The following is a 12,480-nucleotide window of genomic DNA, read 5'->3' as shown; positions in this document are numbered from 1 at the left end:
TTTTCATCTTTTATAGGACCTGGCCAGCGGTTTTACATGTTTTAAACCATTAAAAATCACATATTTTTCACATTACTGCCATCCATTTCCCAAATCATACCATTAGCTACTAAACTGATGTCCAGCCTTCTACAGAGACTTTGGCTTGGGTTGCTATAATACAGCGTAATAATCTTCTCAGATCATTTTTTGGATTTGATTTCATATAACTCTCAATTGTCAACCATGCACTATTAACATACATTTGCAATGAGACAGTGAATTATCAGTCGTCTGCAAGTTGATCTCCATGAAACACCAGAATTACTGGAAACTGATGATTCTTTGGGAAAGCAGCAATAATGGGATGAATCATGCAAAATGAAAAGCTTTTAAAAGATAATGCTGATCATTAAGGAAAAAACATTAACTTTGAGAAAAGGCATTGTTACTGTCTTACATTTTAAGCAAATGAGAAACAACAATAGACCACAAAAATGCAAATTAAAATCTTTAGATGTCAATCTTAACCTGCATCAGTCTCCACAACTCCGCTACTTTACACTCTTACTGGATTGCCCCTCTTGCCTCCTCGTTGAGCTGTGCTGTCCCCTTTTTCTCTGTTCCTTCTTTCCCGATCTTCCCACTGCTTGTCCTTCTCTTTTCCTTCTGATGTCTCTGTGGATTTCTTGCCTTTCTGCTCTCCTCTCCAGTTTGATCTGTAAGTAACCCTAGAAGTGTGTGACACAGACCTGCTCTTTCAGGAGGCATTTGTGGGGTTCAGTGAAGGGAGGGCAGGATGTGGGGGGTCGGATTTTTTTTGGCTCAGAAGACAGCTGTTAATCAAATAGTCAAGGATGAGGTGTTTCTTTCTTCCCACCTTGAGTGGATCTCCCTGTCGTCTATAGTCACACAAAAAGAGTCTGGGGAGTTGAAAAGGCAGCTCTGCATGCCTGCACCTGGACAGAAGGAGAGGGAGTGTCTAGTGCACGCTCTTAAAGTGATTGCAAGTAGTTAAGATTTCGGGGTGAGCGTTAGTTCTTTTCAGTTCCCCTTGTTGGCCTGCTTGCTTCCTGCTGGGCAGCTTCAAACCCCACAAGAAGTGGCTGCTGCTATCTATCTCCTCGTGCTTTCTTGTCTCTTTCTCTTGGTCAAACCTTCCTCTGTGCCCTTAATGAAGATAGCAGGGTACAGTTCAGCAAGTGTTTTGTTATTGCAGGAACATTCCTTCTTAGTTATCTTGGGCCTCTCAACTTCCCTTCTCTATCTGCAGTATAAGTTTACCTGCTCTGCTAGAGTATCTTCTCACAACCCAATGAGTCACCTTTTAACTCTTGTGCTGCTTGAGAGGAAAGGAAAGGGTTATATGTTTTCTAGTAATTTTCCACAGGAATGATCTTAAACAATTCAGTTACAATGTGTTTTGAATTTTGCTTTTATGAGTTATTGCTGAGATGTATGTGCAGCATTGCTCACCACTGTAACCACTGCCATTTGTGCTGTTTTTCTCCCCTTGCCATATCTGTGTATCAGAGGTTGATGAGTGATGGGTGTGTTGCTTTGAACTGCCCTCAGATGAGAACCTGCTGGCAACAGCTGGCATATAGTACTACATTTAACAGTAACACAGACACACTTGGCCATAACTCTGGATTAGAGGCTATGGCAAGACAGGGCTGTCACCACACACCCATTCTGCTAACGAATGGATGAGTCCACAGGACCCATTCCCAGGAGTGATGGATAGGTCCACTGTATGGCGTAGGGGACGCTGCTGCTGATCTTGGCGTGCATCCTGGGGCATGTGTGATAGTGGAACCTCGAGGCTGGGGGTAATTTCATTTGTCTGCGCAAAGCCAGACAGTTTAATGTCCGTAGGTCCTCTGTGCTGAAGCGACCAAAATGAGACATTTCAAACAAAGTGCTGTGAAATGCTTTCTGGTAATGTTGTGATGTCTGGGTTTTGCTTTTCGCCTCGGGGAAAAGGCTGTGCTCCAAGCAGGTCTAGTAGCTGCTTTCACAACAGACTGTTTTTTCTCATGCTAGCCGCTTGGCTCTGTGAATGGCAGAGTCAGTTTGTCAATCTCTTTGGCGGTTGGCCAATCTACTAATTTGATCCAGAGTGAAATATCATTTATTTGTAAAAGGAAATTCTGAGGATGCATCCTGATGACTTTACTGATCCCCTGACTTTTTCCGTTGGGCCTTCAGTAAGTTCTCGTTTATCCTGTGAGAAGATTTGTACTTAAGAAGGATTGGCAAAAAGCAATATCGACATTCATGATTCCCAGACAATTAATCCTGGTGATTCCCTTTTTCTTTGGTTCCACAATGAGGTTTACATTTGTATCTTTGAGTCAAATATCACAACTACTATTGGATAAAATTAAGATGACAAAGAATGACCTACCCACGAGCCTCAGTTGTCTGTTGCATTTGATCAGTTTAATTTCCAGTTTACAGATATCATTCCAAGTTGAAACTCAAATAAAATGATAGATATTGTAAATATAAAATCTGCCAAGTATATTAATTTGCTGCTCCCAACATTTAACTCATAGCGTCACTGTATCTAACCACAGGCTCACAGAGCTGCTTTGTATGCATATTTTTTAATCCCTGTAGAGCTTTGTTTGACCCATATAAGGTTTAAGATACCATTTTTACTGTCTTCTGTACAGGTCTTCCATTATCCATTTGGTATACACTGCTCAAAAAAATTAAAGGAACACTTTGAAAATACATCATATTTCAATGCGGGGAAAAAACAAACTGGATATTTACATTGATATGGACTGGATAATGTGTTAGGAATGAAAAGATGCCACATTGTTTGATGGAAATGAAAATTATCAACCCCCAAGAGGGCTAAATTCAAGACACCCCAAAATCAAAGTGAAAAACTGATGTGGCAGGCTGGTCCATCTTTCTGAAATTCCTTGGCAGCAACTCAAAATGGTATTCGGTAGTTTGTATGGCCTCCATGTGCTTGTATGCAGCCTGACGATGTCGGGACAAGCTCTGAATGAGACGACGGATGATATCCTGGGGTATCTCCTCCCAGAACTGGACCAGGGCATCACTGAGCTCCTGGACAGTCTGAGGAGCAACCTGATGGTGTCGGATGGAACAAAACATAATGTTCCAAAGGTGTTCTATTGGATTCAGGTCAGGTGAGCGTGGGGGGCAGCTAATGGTATCAGTTCCTTCATCCTCCAGGAACTGCATGAGTTCTCTTACCACATAAGACTGGGCATTGTCGTGCACCAGAAGGAATCCAGGACCACTGCACCAATGTAGGGTCTGACAATGGGTCAAAGGATTTCATCCTGATACCTAATGACAGTCAGAATGCCATTGTCCAGCCTATAGAGGTCTGTGCGTCCCTCCATGGATATGCCTCCCCACACCATCACTGACCCACCACCAAACCAGTCACGCTGAACAATGTTACAGGCAGCATAACGTTCTCCACGGCTTCTCCAGACCCTTTCATGTCTGTCACATGTGCTCAGGGTGAACCTGCTCTCATCTGTGAAAAAGCACAGGGCACCAGTGGTGGACTTGCAAATTCCTGTGTTCTATGGCAAATGCCAGCCGAGCTCCACGGTGCCGGTCACCAAGCACAGAGCCCACTAGAGGACACTGGGCCCTCTGACCACTCTCATTACATCTCTTTCTAATTGTTTGATCAGAGACATTCACCCCAGTGGTCTGCTGGAGGTCATTTTGTAGAGCGATTGCAGTGCTCATCCTGTTCCTCCTTGCACAAAGGAGCAGATAGCTGTCCTGCTGATGGGTTGAGGACCTTCTACGGTCCTGTCCAGCTCTCCCAGACTAACTGCCTGTCTCCTGGAATCTCTTCCATGCTGTTGAGACTGTGCTTGGGAGACACAGCAAACCTTCTGGCAATGGCACGCATTGGTGTGCCATCCTGGAGGAGTTGGACAGTGTGTGGAACCTCTGTAGGGTCCAGGTATCGCCTCATGCTACCAGAAGTGACTCTGACCCTAGCCAAATGCAAAACTAGTGAAAAACAGTCTGAAAACATGAGGAAGGAAAAAAATGTCAGTGGCCTTCACCTGTAAACTCATTCCTGTTTTGGGGGTTGTCTCATTGTTACCCCTCTAGTGCATCTGTTGTTAATTTCATGAACACCAAAGCAGCTGAAACTGACTAAAAACCTCCTCTATTACTTACTTGACCAGATCAGTATCCCACATGTTTCACTGATTTGATGCAGTACTTAGATTAAAAAGTGTTCCTTTAATTTTTTTGAGCAGTGTATATTCTTGTATTGTGTGAGTGGGTTGTTACAAAGTATTCATATCAACCACCTTTAACTCACATTTTTCCCATCAGCTGTAGGGTTTTGTCTGACAGACAAGCAGCCCGGCCAGGTGGCAGCCTGAACCCTCTGTATAGAAGACAGCTCTGCTTACGGGCTAATTTCGCTTCAATCTTGCCGTCATCCATCTTTCCATTCTGTCAAACACTTCTTATATAGCCTCATAGCTCCGACACGTCTCACTTTCCATCTCCTCACTGTCTCATTCGCTCACATTACATAAGAGCAGGAAAAAAAAAATTAGTCTATTTATTACCTACAGGCAAGAAAACGTCTCAAATTATAATCCTGTGAAATAGATTTGCCTTTTTCATTGGGACGCAAGTAGAAGCCTAAAGAGGGCTGAGAGTGCTGTGTGTTGAGTGATGGGGATTGGATGTAAATGGATACAGTTATACAGGAATGTGGGTTATGTCACATAAATGTCATGTCAACATCTGCCTTAGGCTGACTGACAGGGGCTTGTTGTGGCCAGATGTACTCATACTTGACTGCATTAGCACTCATTAAAACACACTGTTCATCCTTTTTATATTAATCCTGATGAGCTGTTTTGTATTCAGACAGTGTGGGGTTGTAAAACTTTGATATAGAACTTTAACTGTGATATTTTGTGTCTTTGGGTATATTTCGATTCTTTATTTTCTTCCTGCCGCATGCCTGCTTGCTTGTTCCGGTGTTCTCTAGGTAGTGTCAGTCCTTGCAGTGTTATTAAAAAATGTTGTGCTGCTTGTTCATTAATATATTGGCAGCATGACAAACACAGAAAGAGTTTTGTCATTATAGACAAATAAGTGTCCATGCTTGTTAAAATATCTGCAGCATCCTGCACAAACACGCGCTCAAGAACATTCCTCTGGCGTGACATCAGTTTTTGGACTCTGTACCAAACACGGAACAAACTGCAGTGTGAGTGTGGATTGTTTTACCGTTAGAGAGGATGAATCAGGCATCTGCTATCACTTTCTAGCTGATATGCACTGAAAGTAGATTTGCTCAAATCAAGTATGTGGGTGTGTGTGGATGAGCATGTCTCTGCCTATGACTTTCTGCTGGTGTATGTGGGTGCCCTGTGATGCTCACACTTTGTGCATTCATTTCATCTTTTTGTATATCTGTGTGCATAACCACAAATGACTTCATCAGGTTATGACCCACATGACCCCACTGACCTGCTCAGAGCTTAGTATCTATGTATGCACAAATAGGCTTTTAAGTTTAAGCACTTGAAAATAAGTGCCTGGCCTCGAAACATGCAGATTATTTCTCATGTGCCGGTACAACAAAGCCTCATTTTCTCCAGGCTTGAGGGGCAGAGTCGCCTCCTTGTTCCCGATGACCTCTGATATCTTTTCGGCCATTTATTTTCAGGCTCTGATGCGATGAAGTGTATGTGGGTGGGGCGTCTCTCTGGGGGCCCCAGTCTGGCCCCCGTTCATGTGATCAGGCCCTACATGGAGTGGCATTTGGCCTGGCCCTGCGGGGCCCCGTCTGGGAGCAGAGAGCTGATCTGCAGCCAGCCTGGAATGCCAGACATTTGAAGTCAGACTTGTTAAAAAAGAACGAAGGGTGGTAGGAGTTTGGTCAAATAGGCCCCTGTGTCTAAAATAGCCCACAGACTCTGTCCGAGAGGGAGGGAAAGGAGACAAAGCTTCTTCCCGTAAGCTGACATTAGGAAAGGCCAGCCCTCCAACTTTTGTTGAACAAAAGAGAATAGACAAGTTGTACTTTGTGTGTTTGTTGTCCTACATGTGTTTTTTGTCCATCCAATCCATCAGTGTGTCTTAAATGTTTTTTTTGTGTGTGTGTTTCTATGCGGTATGCAGTTATGTGTGCAATGTGTGAGATTTCACCAGTGATGCTGTAACGGCGTCTGTATCACCCTGGTTCAGCAGTTCAACAGTTATCACAACAGGGAGTTGACACTGCACTTGGGGAAAGAGCAAAACTAATCAGTCAGAGTGACAGATGACAGGCTGCTTTCTCACACTTCTCTTCTGGCTTTCTGGCTCTTTGCCCATAAATATCCATCTGATAATCTTTTCATTCACTTTCTAAATTCCCATTTCTCTTTATCATTTTTTTTTTACCACTATTTACATATATATGTTATTCATGTCTATCTCTCATTTACACATACAGTATACACACTCAACTCTCATCTTTTTCCTCATGCCTCTGTCTCATGGGGCTGTTTTACTGGTGTCCCAGCTATGGACTTGAGCTGGGCTGAGGATGTCAATTACTGGACTATGATAGGGCCCCTGCTGCATTATGCATGGAAGTGTCCCACTGGGGAAAAAATGGCCTACAGCCAGAAACGATGGATGGAGGGATGGAGGGATGAATAATGGATGGAGAGATGGAGGAAGCGAAACACCATTGCAATCTGTGTCTCACCAAATTGAAGACTCGCCCTGGCTCACACCTCTGAAGCTCAGGGCCAAGTCACCCTGGGTGACTCAGAGTCGCGAGGTTGTTGTGTGAGGAAGCACAGGATGACTTTAATCAGTATTTCATTTTGTGCGTTGAGACCCAATGGGTTACCACCATCACACTGGGTCACCTAAGGTCTTCATCTGTTATTCTTTGTGCTGACAACCACCAATCATAATCAGTTTTGTGTATTACCCTTTGGACATTAAGTCACAACTCTCTTTGCCAGCCTGCACATATAAACTACGTAGAGTGTGTGAATGTTTTTTGCCCATATTTGTGCACCGTTTCCTCTGTCCCTGAAGACATACCACAGAAAAGCAATCAAGAGCACGATATATAATTAAAAGTAGACACTAACATTTAGGTTTGGCATCCAATTAAATGTCAGAAAGTGTAATTCCATTTCTTTAATGCTCTTTTCGGAAAAGCTTGAGTAAATAGAAGAGACCAGAGTTAATCTTTATTACACCCAAAAGGCAATTTGTTGTACAGCTAGCAGTTGGCAAAAAAAAAAAAAAAAAGGATCACAGACCTCAAAATCAGCCATAAGTCAAGGCCGACAAATATGAATTTATTTACATACTTAAAGTTGTTAGTGGCCACTTCTAACATTCAATCATTAAAGATTAAGTCCCATGATATAATTATGAAAAAATATATAATTCAAAACTCTAATTAGAAGATCTACTCTAAAGTATGTGTTTTTTTGTATTGCCTCCATGAATGTCTATTTGTGGGAAAAAATACTTGAACAGACTCAATGTTAGAGGTTCTCTTCCAGATTTGCCATCTGGAAAAAGTCAATAACACAATTAAATGGGCACAATTGAAGGCGGAGAGAAACTTCAGACTTCTAGTGGAGCCTATTCATAATTTATTGCAACATTTAGTTTATCACATTCTGGAAATCCTCCTGTGTTATTTGTGAAAGGCGTCTTCAAAACACCATAATAACTCAATTTTCCAGATGAAGACGTGCGAGGAATGTTGTTTTAATTATACTACAATAGACTGTCAAAGTCAACAAAAGCCCTGTCACAATCAGCAGCTGAAGAGTTGTCCCAAGACGGGTAATAATGAATGAACAGGTTTGGTGGTAAGGACAAAATCAGAACTTTGCAAATGTTTTGATTGTAGGATGTCAACACATATGTAATACAAGGATAGTGAGGGATGCAATTTGTGCGTGTAGGAATTGCAGTATTAACATGTAATTCTCTGTGATGATTGCAATTGTTTGTGTAATCAGCAGCTTTGGTTCATAATTTGATTGTGAACACCATTTGCTAATTTGCAAAATGAAGAAGTCAGAAACATGTTTTACATGTGCAATAAAGAGAGTAATTCCTTTTAAATACACTGTTTCGAAAACAATACTGAAATTGTAGATTGCTAATGTGATGCAAACATTTCTCCACATAGAAGACCCTGGATCTGGATATATAGTGGAGATGAAAGGTGTATACACATGTACAGGTGCTCTACGTATGCATGAATGTGTGTGAAAGTCTCCTCATGCGTGTTCCCCTGACAGGTCCCTGATGTCAACTAATGTCAGTCAGTGTATCAGCGAACGTGAAAGATGCTGTTGTTATTCATCACCACCATGGTGGGATGACACTATTTGTCACTGTAGTGATGGATTCCGTCTCCCTCAGAGGAACATGTGCAAGCGCCGTCTCTGAAAGGCTGTCTTTGTGTTTCACACTCACTCACTCACGCACACAGACAAGCACACAAACACGGTGCTGGAACTGACAACAAAGGCGTGCTTATCCAATTGTGGGGGAATAAGATTAGGCTACAAAGAAACTCATAAGGCTAATGTTAGCATCTCCTGCTCCAGTGAGGGCCTTTGTTTGTGTAATCAGGAAAAACATGGAATTAGATTTGAGATGCTGTCTCGGAAATGATGCCCATAAGACCCTATTGTATGATGTTGACATGTTCCGAAATAACAGAAGGCGATGGCCTGCCTTCTATCTGATGTAAGAATCCTCAGGGAAATAAAGAGTAGTTGCGTTGTTCAGTTATCTGATTTCGTTTTTCTCCAAAATAGACTGTCTGGCAGACCTGGCCTAACCTATGTCTTTACTTACTGTTTTCTTTTGTAATTGACTTAGCTTGTCACCATAATTAAGTTATGGCAAGGAAAAAAAGAACTCCTCTGTCATCTGGTGTTTTAAGATGCTAATCTTTCCTTGATGAGCGCGGCTCATTTTACAGCCTACCGTACTTCATCAATAGCAGCAATATGTGGGCTTATGAGAGCTGTGGGAGTAAACTGTCAATCCAACAGGTGAGGCAGTTGTAGCTGTGTGTCTCAGGAATTGGAAGTAGAACCACTATATATGACATTTTAGGGCAAGAAACTATGTGTGGCTTTCTAATCCCTGATGATTACATAGAGTTGGCATCCAGTGCCTAAAAAGTGCCGACGAAAACTGAGATAAAGATGTTTCTTCTGTAATGTAGAGGCATCTTTAACATATTTGTCACAGGAGAAGGGTGGTATGACCCTTTTCACTTGGGAGCTACAGTTTGCCATAAATTCTCCCAATAATGTCAGGTCAATGGTGGTCGGGACACTTAAGATCTAGGGAGTGTGAAAGGAACTGTAGACAGTCTGGTGTTGTTATACGGGCAAGGAGAAAGAGAGGCCATTCATTCGCACCTCTGTGACCCCCTCTCCCATTCTTCTGTTGAAGAATAGCCTGCCTCTCACGCACAGTCGGCCTTAAGCCCCTCAGGGCACCCAGAGCCTGTTACATAAGAATGAAGTAAAGAATGCTCCAGAAAAGTCTTCAGCCATGACCTTGGCTTTGACAAAGTGCTGTGATTGGTCTGGTTCTACCAGCACTGTCTCATGGATAAAAATCACGTATGTATTCCTGTGTGAAGCTGAGAGTCAGCAGTGGGAATGCGTCACTCAGTTATTCTACAAGATCAAGAATTACATGGATTTTGTTGAGTCTACAACACGATTTTAAATGGCAAATTTACTTTCGTTGTCACTTGAGGTTGCTTGTGTGGTGGTGTTGGTCTTTGAATTAGTTCCTCACTTTAATCCAAACTATAATACTTTAACTACTATCAGGTGGATTGTCGTCCCATTTAGTGAAATATCTCAACAGCTACTGCGTGAATCAGTAAACTTGGTGCAGACATTTATGTTTTCCCCTGAACTTTTCATCTAGCCACATTTATTTAACCATTGCATCATCCTTGGCTGATCAACAAATGTTGGCATGATAACCTAGCTTGACATTAGCATGTTAGCATTTAGTTCACAGAACTGCAAAGTGTACGGCTTTATCGAACTTCTGGAATTGCATGTTTTCATGTATATAGGTCTTGTGGGAAAATAAATAGAAAAATACTCAAAAATGCCACTTTTCGAATTTTTGGAAATGCATACAACTTTGTAGTGTGCTGCAGGCGAGCGTATTTCGTTGAAAAATACAAAAACTGACTTTCTTATTTGAGAAGAATGGCAAAATTGTTGGCAAGAACTACAGACTTTTTAGACTTCTTAAAAATTAGATAACCACAATGTGCCTTCAAGGAAATGAAAAATATAAATTTTGCAGAATAGTGTTTCATATTTCAGTTTCAGTCGGTTCTCAGCTTTGATTGAGTGCTCTAATTGGCTAAAAAGCTTATTGAGTTGTTGTTTTACTCCAAGCAGAAATAGCCTTTTATGTTTGGCATCACTAAAAGTCCTTTAAAGCTCTGTTTGTGTCTTTTATCATCTGAAAGTTTTACATTACCATGCACTGCTGTCTTGAGTGCAAAGAGGCAAACACTAGTGGCAAGATTTGCATACACTTCAGATGCACATTATCTAAGATTTAGTGTCAATTTACTAAAGTCACCCTTCATTATAAATCTATACCAGTTGGGCAAAACCTTTTAAAATGGCAAATTTAGTCCTTAATCTTTATTTTACCCATTGTTGGTCTAAAAGTTCAGTCCAGGGAACATAATGTTCTTCCTTGATGTTTGAACAGGGCATTTAGATTTGGCACGTCTTCTTGATGAGTAAGCTGCCCTTTCCCAAACGTAATGTAGAAGATGGATAAAAGGATGGGCTAGAGCTGTCTTACATGACTTGTTCAGGTTAAATTTTCTGTAATCATAGGTGTGGAGCATTATCTAACTAACTCTATAATCCTTTTAAAAGGGCACAGTCTGTCGTAGTTTTTAAGTTTTCTTTTTAACCAATAATTTGGGGTAAATCTTGTTGTCTCCACTTCCTGAACTTCTCTGATTATAGCAAGATGTTATTTCTCCTCTAATCTTTATCCCTGTTTTATGCCGCAATCCCTCATTCATTTCTCAGTCCTTTCCTCCCTTTTAGAATTTATTTCTGGCTTTATCCCTCTCGTTCATCCTTTATCTCATGTCATTTGTCTTCCGCAGCCCCCACATAATTTTCCTGTCCCAGAGTGTGTTGTGTGCTGGGAATCCAGGTTCCGGAGACAAAGGCCTGTCTCTGTGTGGGTCTCGGATTTGCCATGAGATTGCCCACTCTTGGTTTGGCCTGGTTATCGGAGCCAGAGACTGGACCGAGGAATGGATCAGCGAGGGCTTTGCCACCTGTCTGGAGGACATTATCTGGGCCCAAGCACAGAAAGTACGATACAACTGCTGCATGATGATTATAGTTTTCTTAATCAGTATTTTATGGAAGCAACTGAAAGGTAGAATTTTTTAGATTGCAACACAGATACCCCAAATCCTTTAGATCCCTACTCAGATAAACACTATTAACATATGTCCATCTTGAAGAAGATTTCTGAAAGAAGGTAACTTCCTCTCATTAGAAATGGAAAACACTCAATATAAAACAACCCTTATGAATGTTTTCATTTCCCCAAACTACTTTGTATTAAGTGATATATCACTTCCTTTCCTTTGACACAATGCAGTGGCTTTGTGAAACACAGCTGGGCATTTAAAGAGGAGAGTGATTGTTGTAAAAAAAAAAAAAAAGCAGACAATAGATTAACGAAAAAGTTTGACCTCCAAATGTCCTTCTGCAGTCTGAGCCCCGAGGTCTAATTAAAGATATCTACCATAAAAAAGAGATGAACTAAAGGACAAAAGAGGTGGGTGGAGCTTTTGTACCAGTACTTGGTTGCAACACTGACTTCAGCTCTAATCCACTGGTTGATGTACATACACAGCTAATCCGCCTGCTTGCATTCCCACACCATCTAGAGTTACACAAGTGTTTCTCCTTTGTCTCTGCTGTGCAATCGCAACACCTCACTGATATGAACTTGTCTCTGCAGAGACAGATTTTTACCAGAATTGTTGCCAAATGTTGCCAAAATCAATAAGTATTGTAACAGAGGCAGGGGTGTTTTTGTCACTGTATCTTTTTGTTGTTGTTGCTGATGAAATTCTGGATATTTGATTTATCTTTTGCAGTTACTTTTCTATCTGTCTCCCGCCAGCTCTCATTACAAGAAACAACAGAACAGTTTGACCTGAAGGCACTTCTGCGGTGGAGACGACTTTCTGACGAGTTGCAAAACTCAAAAGAAGAACTTCAGGTCCTCAGGTGTGTGTCTCTCATTAGTTCGTTCAGTTATCTTTTCACTGTTGGCATTAAACAATAGAGGGAGCGTGAAACAGCACTGTTGCAAATTTATCACAGATACTATACAGTTATATTCAGCTAAGTCCAGATAGTTTACTTAAGTGCA

General features: G+C 41.5%; 1 protein-coding gene across 1 annotated transcript in view; it reads left to right on the top strand.

Annotated features, from left to right (window-relative positions):
- Positions 1 to 12,480, top strand: part of aopep (aminopeptidase O (putative)) — an 81,522-nt gene that overhangs the window by 14,430 nt on the left and 54,612 nt on the right. The window contains 2 exon segments of the mRNA XM_022199979.2: positions 11,189 to 11,402; positions 12,229 to 12,335. Coding sequence (XP_022055671.2) covers positions 11,189 to 11,402; positions 12,229 to 12,335 — 321 coding nt within the window.

Source organism: Acanthochromis polyacanthus, chromosome 7 (assembly GCF_021347895.1).
Source record: "Acanthochromis polyacanthus isolate Apoly-LR-REF ecotype Palm Island chromosome 7, KAUST_Apoly_ChrSc, whole genome shotgun sequence".
Taxonomy (NCBI): domain Eukaryota; kingdom Metazoa; phylum Chordata; class Actinopteri; family Pomacentridae; genus Acanthochromis; species Acanthochromis polyacanthus.
The sequence above is the reverse complement of the archived record's forward strand: the minus strand, read 5'-3'. Positions and strand labels throughout refer to the sequence as shown.